General features: G+C 43.9%; 3 protein-coding genes across 3 annotated transcripts; all 3 read right to left on the bottom strand.

The window, feature by feature from the left end:
• Window positions 1–1035: 1035 nt before the first annotated feature.
• LOC100848138 (protocadherin beta-16) lies at window positions 1036–7484 on the bottom strand. The gene has a single exon (XM_003586303.6). It carries the CDS (start codon window positions 4421–4423, stop codon window positions 2033–2035), a length of 2391 nt encoding a protein of 796 aa, XP_003586351.1. The 5' UTR covers window positions 4424–7484; the 3' UTR covers window positions 1036–2032.
• A 419-nt stretch (window positions 7485–7903) lies between these two features.
• On the bottom strand, window positions 7904–12770 carry LOC518612 (protocadherin beta-8). Its single transcript, XM_005209504.4, has one exon. The coding sequence runs from the start codon at window positions 11389–11391 to the stop codon at window positions 9025–9027; it is 2367 nt and encodes a 788-aa protein (XP_005209561.1). The 5' UTR covers window positions 11392–12770; the 3' UTR covers window positions 7904–9024.
• An 892-nt stretch (window positions 12771–13662) lies between these two features.
• LOC787102 (protocadherin beta-7) lies at window positions 13663–16823 on the bottom strand. The gene has a single exon (XM_005209505.5). The coding sequence runs from the start codon at window positions 16697–16699 to the stop codon at window positions 14243–14245; it is 2457 nt and encodes an 818-aa protein (XP_005209562.1). The 5' UTR covers window positions 16700–16823; the 3' UTR covers window positions 13663–14242.
• Window positions 16824–16868: the final 45 nt, after the last annotated feature.

Raw genomic sequence — 16868 nt, 5'->3', positions numbered from 1 at the left:
CCAACAGACTCAAATCGCTGTACCCAATTTGTGCGCTTGTATGTCTTTGTTATTTAAATATTTCGTTTTTCTTTTGTTTGTATCATTAAAAATAATGTTAAAATAGAGAACTGTTCACTTTGTTGAAATTTTTCACTGCTTATGGTGAAAGTTAAAAATTCATCAGTTGAAAAAATAATGTGTCTAGCAGTTGAATCTGTCCATTGTGCTAGATTTTAGTTCTAAGCCTTGCACTACTGACACTTCTCCCAAGCAATACAAGGAATCCAAAGGAAAACTAGTGACCTCAAAGATCACCAAAGGAACAGATTTTACCTTTCCAAAACTTGAGCATAGGAACACCAAAAACTGAGAAAAGAAAAATTTCACACCTTCTTTAACAAATTTCTTCCAAACTTAATTACATTGCCGAAATAGAATCATCATTGTATAATCTAGAAAGAAGCATTTAAGGCTGTATCTTCTCTGTGCTCCAATAAAAACCTGTGTAATTGCCTTGTAAATATTGTTTCCAATAATGTGTCCCTTCTTCAATATGTGACCTGGTTAATGAATGGAACTTCAATATGGAAACTATGTCTTAATCATCGATTGCCAAATCAGACAATCACTAAATGCTTACTGTATTAAGGCATGCATAAATAAACTCTAGTGAGTAGGACATGAAATATTTTAGGGCCTTACCATTTGAAAAATTGTATTCTTTCACTCATTCTTTGCAATTTGTTCCCTTTCTTTCACATGTCTTTGTTTTTCTTACATCAGTTTTAAAATATATGCAGAATTAAAGCAGGGACTGACCTCTTTTTTAAGGTCCTTCTTAATTCAAGTGGGATCTAATTTCATGCACAAAATAAAAAGTAGACCACACTAATGCCTGTCCTATCTACTGAAAATAAGAACAGCATTATAAACTCTGCCTCACAGAGAATTTTGTCCAAGGCCCTAATATCTAGGGGGAAATCTCTCTTTTCCTCAACAGTAAGCAAGATATACAGATTAAACTGAGAACTATGGTACAAGGAAAGGGATAGATACTGTTCAAAACACTCAAATTGTTTAATATAAAAGCCATAGGGTATAAACCGCTGCTTGATGACTTCTGTTTTTCAACTGAATGGGACTGCATTGTTAGCCCCCCAAAATTTAACAGGAATATCTGATTTTTTTCTGACAAAGTTAAAAGCAACAAACTATTAAACATTTCTATGTGATACTATAGAATAATGATATTTTTGCTTTTTTTGTCTGCAAACATACATATATATGCACCCTCGGTATCCTAAAATCATGTTTCTTATTTTCAGATAAGAGACATCACACAATGGAAATACTATATTTTAAATAAGTAAATGCCAATACAGAGAGAATGTTTTAAAAAGTAACATAGTTTAAGAAAATTGCTGTAATGAAAATCTAGACTGACAAATCACCGAAAATACCGGTTTTGAAAAAAAATGAAATATCAAATAGTACACATACAGATCGCATGCAGCAGATTATCTTAGTAACTGAATAAGTATTAAGAACTGACATTTAAAATGTAAACACAAAGTCAGTAAAGATACATAAGTGGAGAAAATGTGGTAATACCAACTTTGACGATAAAGCCTATTTCACTTGTTGGGATTCTGGTGAGAAATGCTTCACTGAACTGAACTATGAATCTAAGGAAACTTGTGAAGTTGAACAAAGTTGGAGATTGAGGATAAACAAAACACAGAAAATTAAATACTACCTTATTGGTGGTGGTAATATTTTAAAGAAAAAATAGAGGAAGAAAATGTCTTTATTAAATAAGTTCCTATTAGGGGACTTCCCTGGTGGCTCAGACGGTAAAGCGTCTGTCTAAAATGCGGGAGACGCGGGTTCGATCCCTGGGTCGGGAAGATCCCCTGGAGAAGCAAATGGCAATCCACTCCAGTACTATTGCCTGGAAAATCCCATGGACAGAGCAGCCTGGTAAGCTACAGTCCATGGGGTCGCAGAGAGTCGGACACGACTGAGCGACTTCACTTCCACTTATCAATTATTAAATTCCAACGCTACCCTGAAACGAGGGGTTTTCTTCGACTTCCCTGCCTATGCTCTTGGATGAAAGATTGGGGAGAATTGGCTTTAGGACCTTGAACTCATTCGTCCCAGTTTCTCTTGTTAGACACAGCTCGTACTGGTAGCTCTGGGACAGGGTCCCCGTGCCGCTGACGTCCACCAGGTGGCCTGGGAAGTGGCCCTCGGCCACCGGGCAGCGACCCGCCGAGGCCTCCCCGCCCCTCCTGCACAGTCGCACCGCCACGAACACCAGCACCGAGAAGAGGAAGAGCGACGACACCGACGCCAAGGCCACCACCAGGTAGACGGTGAGCGGGTCGGCCGGCGCCGCGGCCGCCGCTTCCGCTTCCGGGGCCGGCAGGTAGGGCTGCGAGAAGCCGTCCACCAGCAGCACGTGCAGCGTGACGCTGGCCGACAGCGGCGGCTCGCCGTTGTCCTTGACCAGCACCACCAGCCGCTGCTTGGGCGCGTCGCGCTCGCTCAGCAGCCGCGCCGTGCGCACCTCGCCGTTGTGCGCCCACACGCCGAACAGCCCGGGCTCCGTGGCCTTGAGCAGCTGGTACGACAGCCAGGCGTTCTGGCCCGCGTCGCCGTCCACCGCCACCACCTTGGTCACCAGGTAGCCCGGCTCGGCCGCCCTGGGCACCAGCTCGGTGCAGGGCGCCGAGGCGTTCTGCAGCGGGTAGAGCACGAAGGGCGCGTTGTCGTTGGCGTCCGCCACGAGCACGCGCACCAGCGCCTGGCTGCTGAGCGCGGGCGAGCCGCGGTCGGTGGCGCCCACGCGGAACTCGAAGGCTCTTAGGGCCTCGTAGTCCAGGGACGTGAGGGCGAAGAGGTGGCCGTTGTCGGGGTTGATGGACACGAGGGAGGCGAGGGGCACGAGCGGGTCGGGGGGCGGCAGCAGCGAGTAGGTGACCTGGGCGTTAGCGCCCGCGTCTGTGTCTGTGGCGCTGACGCTGCCGATGTGCAGGGCGGGGCTGTTGTTCTCGCGGACCCACAGGGTGTAGGAGGTCTGGGTGAAGGCGGGGGCGTTGTCGTTGACGTCGGACACCAGCACGGTTATGTTGTGCTCGGTTTTCAGTCTTGGGGTTCCCATGTCAGTGACCGTGATGGTGATGTTGTACTCTGCTCTTTCCTCTCTGTCCAGTGTTCTCTCCGTTACTAAGGTGTAGAAGTTCTTGACTGAGGGTTTTAGAAGAAAAGGAAGGTCATCTTGGATGGAGCAAGTTGTTTTCCCATTGTCCCCAGAGTCAGGATCTGAAACACTGAAAACAGCAACTACAATTTCAGGGGAGTTCTCTGGGATGGGGCTGGTAAGTGCAGATACTGTCACTTCCGGAGGATTGTCATTCACATCCACTACCTGCAGGAGAAGAGTGCATTTTCCTGAGAGGCCGCCCCCATCGGTGGCCTTGACGTCCACTTCATAAGAGAAAACTGTTTCAAAATCTACTTGTTTTCTCAGTCGAATTTCTCCTGTTTTTGGATTTACCTCCAAAGTTTTACTAATATCTTCAGAAGGCTGAAAGAATGTGTATGATATTTTCCCATAGAGTCCACTGTCTACATCGCTGGCAGAAACAGTGACAACCAGGGAGCCTACGGGGCTGTTTTCAGGAATATGCACCTTGTAGAGCAACTGCTGAAACTGAGGGGCGTTATCGTTGATGTCCACCACTTCAATGCGAACCTGGGCTGTCCCATACCTTGGTGGAGAGCCGCCATCCAGCGCTGTCAGCGTTAATGAGATTTCGGGCTCCTCCTCCCGATCCAGCTCTTTGTCCAACACCAGCTCAGGGTATTTTCTGCCATCACTGCGCTTGTGGGTTATAACCCGGAAATGGAAGTTGGGGCTAATTGTATAGTTCTGAATATTGTTGCTGCCTACATCCAAGTCCAGAGCATTACTCAGAGGGAATGCAGTTCCTGTAGGACTGTTTTCCGGTATTTTTAGAATAATTTCTCTTTCATTGAACACGGGGGAATGGTCATTGATGTCCTTCACCCTCAGTTCTGCCTGGAATATCTCTAAAGGTTTTTCCATTAATACTTGGAAATGTAGTATGCAAGGCTCAGTTGGACCGCATAGCTCCTCTCGATCTAGCTTCTCATTTAGGAGCAAATCCCCCGTCTGAACCTTGAGCTGCAAATGCTCTTTGTTCCCCTGGGAAATGATCCGGACCGCTCGAGTAGCCATCTCTGCCAACCCCAACTCCAGATCTTTTGCTAAATTTGCCACAAAGGAGCCTCTCTCTGTTTCTTCTACTACTGAATAGGGCCCCAAATCAGCGCTCCCCCAAGACATGCTCAGGCAAACAAAGAAAACTAGGACTTGCCTTTGTCTGTGATTGTGCATCCGTCCAGTCTCCATTGCTGTTTCCTGACAACTAGGTTCACAGGAGCTTCATAAATGCCCAAGATCCTGGTAGCCCTAGCAGGTCAAAGCTTTGTCACTAAATAAAGTTTTAGAGAGGTTTCACACTCACTTTCGCTGTGGCTGAGAAAGCTATTCTTCAGGCAGTTTCCAGGCAGTGTGAAACTAGCTGGATACTGGAGCTACTGTTTTTAAGGCAAGTCTCTTTTTTTATCACCTTAACCTGCAGCGCCACCATGCGTTCTGTCTCATCTTTACTGGTTTCACTGAATGCAAAACTGAATGCAGTTATCCTAAATGTACCAGATAGGTTGTCAACTGTGTTCATTAATTTAAAACACTAAGTTCTATTTCCATATGGCTTTTATGAGTTCAGGAAGAGCTGTGTTGTTGCACAGAAGTACAAAGAGCAAAATTTCATTTATGTTAATGTTCAGAGTTAATGATTAAAATAATTTAATTATCATTTAAGTTAAAAAGAATATACACTTTAGTATATCATTTTCACGGTAAATATTATAGAATTATAAATGAGTAGACACTGCAAAATTGCAATCAATTATGTTTCTAAAGAGAGTATTTTACCAATGCCTTATTAAAGAATATTACTTCTTCATTCCAACACCTAAGTCTGAGGACAGTGAGTTTCCAAAACTTTCATGTTTCATGGCTTTCCAAAAGTTTCATGTTCCAAAACTTCCCCAAACGGGAGTCTAATAGTTATTAGGCCTGCCATGTTTTTGGATTAAAAAAAAAATCATGAGAATGATTTGTTTTATTCCTTTTTTTTTTTTTTTTAAAGATCCCCTTGAGAAGGAAATGGCAACCCAATCCAGTTTTCTTGCCTGGGAAATCCTATGGACAGAGGAGCCTGGTGGACTACAGTCTATGGGTGGCAAGAGGAGGACATGACTTAGCGACTAAACCACCACCACACTATCTACGGTGTAAAATGTGAATTAAAAAGGCTTACAATTTATTTTATTTACTAAAACCTAGCCTGAAATATTGGGATATTGTGTTCATTTTGGGATATCACATTTAAAGTACATTGATAAGTCAGAGTGTATCCATAGGAATTTTAAATAAAGAAAAGAGGGCGTCAAAGTACCAGAGTTCAAGAGTATGAAGAGCTGTCATGTAACACTGTTTACACTATTCATATGCAGTGGGTAGAGTTAGAGTGAATGAATGGGCTTGCTCAAAGCAGGTTTATACTTTCTATGACAAAATAATTAAGTGATTAGATCTGCCTTTTTTTTTGTTTGTTTCATACATGACATTTCACATGTTTCAATGCCATTCTCCCAAATCTTCCCACCCTCTCCCTCTCCCACAGAGTCCATAAGCCTGTTCTATACATCAGTGTCTCTTTTGCTGTCTCGTATACAGGGTTATCGTTACCATCTTTCTAAATTCCATATATATGCGTTAGTATACTTGTTTTATTCCTTTTTTTAAAAAACAGCTTTAATGAGATGTAATTCACATACCATAAAATTATACATTCAAAATGTATAATTCAATGGCTTTTAGTATATTCACATCCACAACCACAGTCAATTTTAGAACATTTTCTACCTCAAACCCATATCCTTTAGTTCAGATTTTCCAGTTTTATAATTGAAATTGAATTTTGGTAAAGATTCGTAATATATTTATAAACTCAGTGTTTTTGTTTAACTATATTTAGAAGTTTGTCTAATACTTTGTCTAGGGTTAAAGCATCTAATCAATAAGGTCTAAACTCCTGTCACAAAGGTCTTTGTATGCCTTTCTTTGGCCATAGGTGGTACTGCCAGACTGGATAATTTTCTTTCAAGCAGCCAACAGTAAGCAGAATAATGGCCACCTACCCAAAGATACTCATGCCCTAATTCCCAAAGTCTGTAATAATGTTCTTACATGTCAAAAGAGAATTCATAAATGTAATTAAATTGAGGACCCTGTGAAGGAGAGGTTATCTTGGATTATCTGGGAGGGACAGAACCTTTCCTGGCTATGATCAAGGAAGATATGATTACAGAAGAACTGGAGTAAGGGACAGAGTGTTGCTGGCTTTGAATGTAGATTAAAGAGACCATGAGTCAAGTAATATAGGCAGCATCTAAAAGCTGGAAAAGACCAAGAAATTAATTCTCCTCTAGAGCCACCAGAAAGAAATGCATCCCTGCCAACATCCTGAATTTAGCCCAGACTCATGTCAGACATCACACCTACAGAACTATATAGTAGCACATTTTTATTGTTTTGAGAGTCTATGTTTGTGGTAATTTTTAATAGCAGCAATACAAAACTAATACACATAAACATGAATTTTCATGCACCCAGCATCCAAGTCAGCAAAAATTCATCACTCTACAAGGACAGCATTATCAGAGCAAATGCTTAAGAATGTCTGATTCAGCTCTTGTGATCCATTTTTTCAAAATAGTCATTTATGACTCTAAATCTTTTTTCAGTATAATTTTTTAAAGAGATGTTGTCAAAGCCATATGGTTAATTTTAACAGAAAATTACTAGAGCCTATTGGCTCTATTAACATTCCAGAATCTCTAAATTGTTTAGTGATAAAAATTCTGCCACATAATTGCTCATACTTTTCTGAAATTAGTTATTTCATTCAGAATACTAGAATAGCTACTGCTTCAAAACAAATAGTGGGCTAATGTGAATATAGTATTTTAATCTGAGTAAGGAACTTACAAATTGTGTATAATAAACTTTCAAAAAAAAGAATATGTATATTAGGATTGACAGAAAAAGACTGAAGAAATAGTACAAAAATACAACCAAAAAAAAAAAAATACAACCATAGGGTTAATTCTACTCTCTATTCAGAGCATTCATTTCTTCAGTAATGAATGTGATATGTTGAGAAGGTACAGGAATATAATCAGACTGATTGGATCATGATGAAGATCAACTGTGGTATCTGACCCAGCTTACTTAGGTCAATGCTGCTATAAGAACTTTGGGTTCATTGGTTCAGAGCAGTGTGATCTTTGGTACAGAACCAAAATCAAGGAATAGACTAAAAGTTACATTTCTACATGTGAGTTCAGTTTATGAAAAAGAATTTCACTTTCTCAGTTTTGAAGACAGTGCTACCAGTTAGTGCTTGCTGGCATAGCATCTGGGTTAAGAACTGGGGTACTCAATTCAAATAGACTTAGAATATATTTCACATTTTTTTCCATTTATTACTTCCAAATTGTGTGCAAGTAAAAGAGGAGATAATATGTCAACTTCCTTAGGGTTTGGCAGAAGATTATAAAAATAATGAACGTAAAGCACTCCTCACTCTAAATTAGTGATCAAGAAAAAATGACAAAGATCAGTTACATCGAATTCTCTTACACTTAAGAGTTGTGCATTCTACTGTATTATATAATATTTTAACACTATCTTACTGTGAGAGCATTAGGATTGGATTCTGCTGGAGGTAGCACAAAACTAAAACAATAGAGGCTTAAATGAGATAGAAATACCTTTATTTCCCAAGTAAAAAAAGTTCAGAAGTAGGCAATTCAGGGATGACATGATGACTCCGATTATCAGGGATCCTCATATCTTTAGAGTTTATGCTACACTGACTGTCTTGAACCATTATTTCCATCTTTAGTTTTGCTTTATGGCTCAATATGACATTATATTCCAAAAGTTACTCACACATTCCAAGCAGCAAAGGCAGTTAGAGAAAGACAAAAGGGACCCCCCAGCCACTTCCTAGATGAATCACCTTGCTTTTAAAGGCCTTTCTGAAACTCTCTTAGAACATTCTCATATACATTTCTTTGACAGTAACCTAGTCAAATGTTTTATTAGAGCTGCCAAGAAGGTTGGGAAAATGTTTTCTTTTAACTAAGTACACTAATGTTCTAAATGAAATTTGGGGATCTGTTACTAAAGAAGAAAAGATGAATGGAGTTTAAGTGGCTACTGCATACTCTGTCATAGATGATCAGTGTTTCTCAAGTGGGAAAAGCCAGTTTCCTACTATGCCCTTTCATCTCACTAAATAAACAGTGTAGCTTTTTCTCCCTTGTTAACACCAATGAAACTAAATGAAAAGCAATTAAAACAATTATATTAAAACTAACATTGGTATATTAATGAAACACAATTAGTATAACATTTTAAGAGAAAATATGATCAAAGTGCTATGACAGCAGAATAAAGCAAGAACCAGAGTCTCACTGTATCAGTTCTCTCTCCTTTCATATTAGTCATGGCTCAGTGTGTTAGTACGGTAGTGCTCTTACATATTTACTTGTTAAACTATGCAGAAAAAGTTAAGCGAATACAACTGATAATAATTTCCCATTGTTTTTTCCTCATATAGATCTAAGCTATGCCAGAACAAGGGTTTGTACAGCTATTGACTTCATCATTGTTTTCAGGCAACATTTAGGACCATTAATCTTGTTATAGTAATGAAAAAAAGATACCATTTTTAAAAACAAATTTTGCAAGTAAGTTTAGTGTTTTAAAAGTTCATGGTAAGTTGCCAGAAAAACCTTTAACCGTCATCAATTTAAAATATTTGTTATATTAAAAACAACTATTGTCACTGAATACTGAAACTAAAGTCTTCCCTAAAATTGCGGATTTATTTCTGGCCCCGGGAAATGGCTCTGAAACTTGGGTACAACTGGCTTTAGGAATTTGAACTCGCCGGTCCCGGTACCTCCCATCAGGCACACCTCGTACTGGTAGCTCTGCGACAGGGTCCCCGTGCCGCTGACGTCCACCAGGTGGCCCGGGAAGTGGCCCTCGGCCACCGGGCAGCGACCCGCCGAGGCCGCCCCGCCCCTCCTGCACAGCCGCACCGCCACGAACACCAGCACCGAGAAGAGAAAGAGCGACGACACCGACGCCAAGGCCACCACCAGGTAGACGGTGAGCGGGTCGGCCGGCGCCGAGGCCGCCGCCTCCGCTTCCGGGGCCGGCAGGTAGGGCTGCGAGAAGCCGTCCACCAGCAGCACGTGCAGCGTGACGCTGGCCGACAGAGGCGGCTCGCCGTTGTCCTTGACCAGCACCACCAGCCGCTGCTTGGGCGTGTCGCGCTCGCTCAGCAGCCGCGCCGTGCGCACCTCGCCGTTGTGCGCCCACACGCCGAACAGCCCGGGCTCCGTGGCCTTGAGCAGCTGGTACGACAGCCAGGCGTTCTGGCCCGCGTCGCCGTCCACCGCCACCACCTTGGTCACCAGGTAGCCCGGCTCGGCCGCCCTGGGCACCAGCTCGGTGCAGGGCGCCGAGGCGTTCTGCAGCGGGTAGAGCACGAAGGGCGCGTTGTCGTTGGCGTCCGCCACGAGCACGCGCACCAGCGCCTGGCTGCTGAGCGCGGGCGAGCCGCGGTCGGTGGCGCCCACGCGGAACTCGAAGGCTCTTAGGGCCTCGTAGTCCAGGGACGTGAGGGCGAAGAGGTGGCCGTTGTCGGGGTTGATGGACACGAGGGAGGCGAGGGGCACGAGCGGGTCGGGGGGCGGCAGCAGCGAGTAGGTGACCTGGGCGTTGGCGCCCGCGTCTGTGTCTGTGGCGCTGACGCTGCCGATGTGCAGGGCGGGGCTGTTGTTCTCGCGGACCCACAGGGTGTAGGAGGTCTGGGTGAAGGTGGGGGCGTTGTCGTTGACGTCGGACACCAGCACGGTTATGTTGTGCTCGGTTTTCAGTTTGGGTGTCCCCAAGTCCGTGACAGCGATGATGATGTTGTATTCGGCTCTGGTCTCTCTGTCTAGCGGTCGCTCTGTTACTAGGGTGTAAAAATTTTCCATGGAAGATTTCAGCAAAAACGGTAGATCGTACTGAACGGAGCAACTTACTTTCCCATTCTCTTCAGAGTCAAGATCTGAAACACTGAAAACTGCAACCACAGTCTCAGGCGAGTTCTCAGGGATCTGTCCAGTGAGTGCAGACATGGTGACTTCTGGGGCATTGTCGTTCACATCCACGACTTGAATCAGAACGGTGCATTTTCCAGAAAGGCTTCCAGTATCGATGGCCTCGATATTGACCTCATAGGACTGAGTTGTTTCGAAATCAAGTTGTTTTTTCAGTCGAATTTCTCCAGTCATGGCATTGATCTCAAAGGTTTTGCTAATGTCTTCTGAAGCCTGGGAAAGTGAATAGGAAATCTCTCCATTGACTCCTGTGTCTACATCGGTAGCAGAGACTTTGACAACAAGGAAGCCTTTGGGACTGTCCTCAGGGATCTTTACTCTGTAGAAAGGCTGTTCAAATTCAGGGGCGTTATCATTGATGTCCACGACTTCTATGTAGATGTGAGCGGTGCCAGACCGTGGTGGAGAACCACCATCCTGAGCAGTGAGGGTTAACCTGAACTCAGCTTCCTCTTCGCGATCCAGTACTTTGTCCAGCACAAGTTCTGGATATTTTCTGCCATCGCTGCGTTTGCGAGTGAGGACCCGAAAATAGGAGTTGGGACTGATTATATAATTTTCAATATTATTTTGGCCTACATCCATGTCCTGAGCATTCTTTAGAGGAAATGTAGTGCCAGGAAGACTGTTCTCTGATATTTTTAACAACATATCTCCATCCCTGAACACTGGAGTATGGTCATTTATGTCTGTTACCTGTAGCTCAGCTTGAAAAAACTCTAAGGGATTCTCTAGTAAAACCTGGAAACGCAGCACACATGGCTCTGTCTGACCACACAGTTCCTCGCGGTCCAGTTTCTTATTTAGCAGTAAATCCCCAGACTCCTGATCCAGCTGCAAATACAGTTTGTTCCCTTTGGAAATGACCCTTGCTCCCCGACTGGAGAGTTCCCCCTGCCCCAGACCCAGGTCTTTTGCTAAATTGGTTACAAAAGAGCTCCCCTCAGCTTCCTCCACGACAGAATAACGCCTAGATTCAAAGCCCGCCAGAGCTAAGTGTAAGAAGAGAAAGAAGAAAAGGACTTGCCTTTGTCTGCAAACAAGCTTCCTGCTGGCCTCCATTATTCTTGCCCGGTATAGCCTCTGGCGAGGATGGTTCCGCGGAGCTGTAAAGGCCTCAATATCTTGTGGTTTACCTCAGAAATATTTCCGTGAGTAGCCCTTTACGGAAGACCTAGTCGTACTGTGACACCCAAGCTTCCCGTGGGCTTCCAGGCTCTGCTTACAAGTTCTGCCTTTAATAGAACCGCAGCTGCGGTTTAGGTATGTACCTTCTTATCCTGCAGCGCCACCACGCGTCCTCAGAGGAACTTGTATTTTCCGGGTTGAAATGGATGCAGTGTTCCCAGCTTTTTTTTTTTTTTTTTTTAATTTTGGCCGCGCTGCGTTGCTTCTGGGATCTGCGTTCCCTGACCATGGACTGAACCCATGTCACTTCAGTGAAAGCAAGGAATTGTAACTACTAGACCACCAGGGAACTCCCCAGTGTTCCCAACTCTTGACAGTATTATGTATCACCGACATATCTAAGGTTCAGTTCAGTTCAGTCACTCAGTCATGTCCGACTCTTCGACCCAATGGACTGCAGCACGCCAGGCATCTCTTAGAATACTGTTTTTACTATTTCCCACCCTAAGGTTCAGACAACTGTCTGAGGGCCATACAGGAGAAATGATAGTAGACTGACTACTTTCAATAATGCTAATTGAGTCTGGAGCAAAAGAAAATATGTGACAGTCTGATAAGAAAGACTATGCAGAAATTTAAATGTATATGGTAACAGAAAACTTTGAGAATTGGACAATTTTACTGCCATGAACTATGGGAATAATTAGTAGCTATAAACCTTGGACACATTATTTAACCAGTGTCTCTGTTTCCTCATCTGTCTAATGTGACAATATTAAAGGTATTTACCCATTGGGATGCTGTGAGTTCCCCACTTAAAGATGAGGAAACTGAGGCAGAAAGAAATTAACCTTATACACACATACACCAGGCATGTTTTTTGATGCCATCAGGTAGCTCAGTTTGCATTAGTCCATTGCCATGACTAGAAAAACAAGATTCACATGGCAGAAGAATTCATGAGCAGCATTATTTCAGATAGACGTTATCATATCAAATGATGAAACACAAAGGCTGGAGAGTTTGTTTAGTAGAGGTATAATCAGATCATATCGATGAGTCTGTATCTCAGAAGTGTTCTAGTTTTCATTCCACTTCTTACAGTGTCAGTTTTTTCCATCTTTTTTAAAGTTAGGGGATAATTACAATATTGTGATTTCTTTTTTTTTGCCATCAACATGAATTAACATTAGGTATACATATGTGCCCTTTTTCTTGAATGTCCCTCCTACCTCCCTCCCCTTCGCAACACTCTGGGTTGTCACAGAGCACTGACTTGTTCTCTATGCCATACATAGAGAATTTCCCACTGGCTATCTATTTTACATATGATAATATATATATGTTTCAATGCTATTCCTCTCAAATCATCCCACTCTTTACTTCCCCTACTGTGTCCAAAAATCCTTACAGTGTCCATTTAAAAAAATCTTTTATTTTGAAAAATTTCAAACCCCATAATGAAGGAGAGTAGTATGACAAACTCCCAGGTACTCATAGCGAGTTAGAACAGGTATCAGTATTTTGCCATAATTGTTTACCCTATATCCCCAACATTTTCACATCCCAGACAAACTAAATTTTCACTGGTAAAAATTTTATTATACATCTCTAACTTTCAGTTTTTTAAAAACACTACAGTGACCTTACCACACCTAAGAAATTGTTAATATCGTTTAATATCAGTTTATAGTCAGACTTTTCTAATTATTTCTAAGTTGTATTGATTGAATCAAAATTCAAACAAGATCCACCATCCATTATATTTAGATAGTATGTCTTAATTTCTATCATTGTGTAAAATTCTGTTCCTCCCCTTTTCCTGATGCAGCACTGAAGTCTATTGAATATAACTTTAAAAATAAACTTTCAATTTAAAGGAAAAAATGTGTTAAAAAGAGCAGATAGGGGCTAATGTAGGAAAATTACTGCAATGGGAGGGAAATAATAAGTGATTAAAATTAATAATTGTATAATATTTCTATTCATGGTCATTAATCTTTTCTATGAAATGCAGGTCATGGGTTTAGATAACAAGAAGCCACAGATAGATCTTTCAATTGTTTTTGAGATTTGGTTAGGTCAGAGCTTTAAAAATAATACTTGAATTATTATCCACAAAAACTGTATTGTTAGTTTATAAGAAAATAAAACCACAATACACATCTTATTCTTTACGAATACAGAAAAGACTGTACAGAGATATGAGAAAAACATTTCTCTTTAATTAGGCAGAAACTTGCCAGGTGATATCTAACAAGAGAAAAGAGTATAGCATCACAATAAGGCCCCAGAATCAGATTTAAGAGATGCTTAGTTCTACCATTTTTCACTTGGTGACCTTTGTGAACTCAAAGAAGCTCTATGAACATATGTTTGCTCGTTTTTAAAATACCTCCCATCATAGGTTTATAAAATTGAAAATGTCTAAGTATATATTGCATAGTTTTTTTTTTAATTTAGGTACTTGCACAGCACTCTAATTCACTAAGAAAATAAAAGTAGCAATAATATTTGAAGACAGTGAATTCCAATTTAAAACGTCTCAAACAAGATTTGTCATGTAATAGCCTGCACACAAAGCATAATTGAAGCAAAAGATGACAATACACAATCCATGCTTTGTGTTCTTAGGGCCAAAGGTGAATCCTTTTCTGCGTGAAGAAATTCATTCTTTGACCTTAGGAATACCGGAAATGATGCGAAAGCATTCCTCTACAAGTAAATTGAGATAAATTTCTTAACAGGAATATATTCACAGATATAGTAACGGTATTTTTCATTTTTACCACAAACCCAAATCATTCCGATATGAGGGATATTCTTCCACTTCCCTGCCTATGCTCTGGAATGCGAGATTGGGGAGAATCGGCTTCAGGAATTTGAACTCGCCAGTACCAGAGCCTCCCATCAGACCCACCTCGCACTGGTAGCTCTGGGACAGGGTCCCCGTGCCGCTGACGTCCACCAGGTGGCCCGGGAAGTGGCCCTCGGCCACCGGGCAGCGACCCGCCGAGGCCGCCCCGCCCCTCCTGCACAGCCGCACCGCCACGAACACCAGCACCGAGAAGAGAAAGAGCGACGACACCGACGCCAAGGCCACCACCAGGTAGACGGTGAGCGGGTCGGCCAGCGCCGCGGCCGCCGCTTCCGCTTCCGGGGCCGGCAGGTAGGGCTGCGAGAAGCCGTCCACCAGCAGCACGTGCAGCGTGACGCTGGCCGACAGCGGCGGCTCGCCGTTGTCCTTGACCAGCACCACCAGCCGCTGCTTGGGCGCGTCGCGCTCGCTCAGCAGCCGCGCCGTGCGCACCTCGCCGTTGTGCGCCCACACGCCGAACAGCCCGGGCTCCGTGGCCTTGAGCAGCTGGTACGACAGCCAGGCGTTCTGGCCCGCGTCGCCGTCCACCGCCACCACCTTGGTCACCAGGTAGCCCGGCTCGGCCGCCCTGGGCACCAGCTCGGTGCAGGGCGCCGAGGCGTTCTGCAGCGGGTAGAGCACGAAGGGCGCGTTGTCGTTGGCGTCCGCCACGAGCACGCGCACCAGCGCCTGGCTGCTGAGCGCGGGCGAGCCGCGGTCGGTGGCGCCCACGCGGAACTCGAAGGCTCTTAGGGCCTCGTAGTCCAGGGACGTGAGGGCGAAGAGGTGGCCGTTGTCGGGGTTGATGGACACGAGGGAGGCGAGGGGCACGAGCGGGTCGGGGGGCGGCAGCAGCGAGTAGGTGACCTGGGCGTTGGCGCCCGCGTCTGTGTCTGTGGCGCTGACGCTGCCGATGTGCAGGGCGGGGCTGTTGTTCTCGCGGACCCACAGGGTGTAGGAGGTCTGAGTGAAGGTGGGGGCGTTGTCGTTGACGTCGGACACCAGCACGGTTACGCTGTGCTCGGTTTTCAGTCTTGGGGTTCCCATGTCAATGACCGTGATGGTGATGTTATACTCGGCTCTTTCCTCTCTGTCCAGTGGACTGTCCGTTACCAAGGTGTAGTAGTTCTCTACAGATGGCTTCAGGACGAAGGGGAGATCGTCTTGGATAGAACACACCATCTTTGCATTGTTCCCCGAATCTCTGTCTCGAATCCTAAAAACAGCTACGACTGTTTCAAGTGAATTTTCTTGAATTGGGCTAGTAAGTGATGACATGAGCAGTTCTGGTGGATTGTCGTTTATATCTGTTACCTGAATCACCACCGTACATTTTCCAGATAGTCCTCCGCCATCTTTGGCCTGAATAGTTAATGTGTAAGTTTGAATTACCTCATAGTTCAATTCAGCTTTGAGATAAACACTGCCGGATGTTGGATTGATTTGAAATGTGTTGAGAATTCTTTCAGTAGCATAAAAAAATGCATAAACTATTTCCCCATTACTTCCCGTATCTAAATCTCTAGCTGAGACAGTGACAACCAGAGAGCCCACAGGGCTGTCCTCACACAACTGCACCTTGTAGAGAGGCTGTACAAATTCAGGCGCGTTGTCATTTATGTCCAAAACCAGGATGCGCACCAGGGTAGTCCCTGATCTGGGCGGAGAGCCACCATCCAAGGCGGTGAGGATTAAACTGAGTTCAGGCACCTCTTCTCGATCCAGCGGTCTATCCAGGACCAATTCAGGATAGATAATCCCATCTGCACCATTATGAACACTAATGTGGAAATAGGCATTGGGGCTGATGGTATAGTTTCTCACATTATTGGTTCCAATATCTGAATCCTGTGCACTTTGTAGAAGAAATGCCGCCCCTGGGGTGGTACTTTCTAATATTTTCAAGAGAATCTCTCTATCCAGAAATACTGGAGAATGATCATTGATATCTCTAACCCATAATTTAGCACGGAAAATCTCAAAAGGCTTTTCCATTAACAACTGGAACGGTAGCACACAAGGCTCTTTGGGGCCGCACAGTTCCTCTCGGTCTAATTTCTCATTTAGAGATACATCACCAGTAAGCGGATCGAGTAGTAAAAATCCTATTTTTTGGTCTGAAATGACTCTAGGCTCCCGGGCTGATAGTTCCTCCATCCCCAACCCCAGGTCATGTGCTAGGTTCGCCAGAAGGGTGCCTCTCTCAGCTTCCTCCTCCACAAAATACACTAGCGGTTCCTCAGCAGCCCAGGACATTCCCAGAAATACACAAAGAAAGAGGACTTGCCTTTGCTGCACAGCACATTCCACTCTGGCGTCCATTCTTCGTTTAACCAGTCTTTCAAAAACACTTTCTCTCGTTCTTAAGCAACTCAGAAATGGCATCAATCGAATCCTTAGAAATGAAGTGGATAACAGCAATACTTGTAGGGAGGAATTCCCATTTTACCCAACTCTTCTTACCACGGTTTCCTTTCCTCTATTGTTATAGTGTGGCCAGCTTTCCTCTAAACGCTGGCATCCGCAACATCCTTGATGCGAATATTTTTTTCTC

The sequence above is a fragment of the Bos taurus genome, chromosome 7 (genome assembly GCF_002263795.3).
Source record: "Bos taurus isolate L1 Dominette 01449 registration number 42190680 breed Hereford chromosome 7, ARS-UCD2.0, whole genome shotgun sequence".
NCBI classification, from domain to species: Eukaryota; Metazoa; Chordata; class Mammalia; order Artiodactyla; family Bovidae; genus Bos; species Bos taurus.
The sequence above is the reverse complement of the archived record's forward strand: the minus strand, read 5'-3'. Positions and strand labels throughout refer to the sequence as shown.

What these genes read in the sequence shown, in the direction of transcription:
- LOC100848138 (XM_003586303.6), bottom strand. Translation starts at nt 4,423, where the DNA reads ATGGAGACTGGACGGATGCACAATCACAGACAAAGGCAAGTCCTAGTT.
- LOC518612 (XM_005209504.4), bottom strand. Translation starts at nt 11,391, where the DNA reads ATGGAGGCCAGCAGGAAGCTTGTTTGCAGACAAAGGCAAGTCCTTTTC.
- LOC787102 (XM_005209505.5), bottom strand. Translation starts at nt 16,699, where the DNA reads ATGCCATTTCTGAGTTGCTTAAGAACGAGAGAAAGTGTTTTTGAAAGA.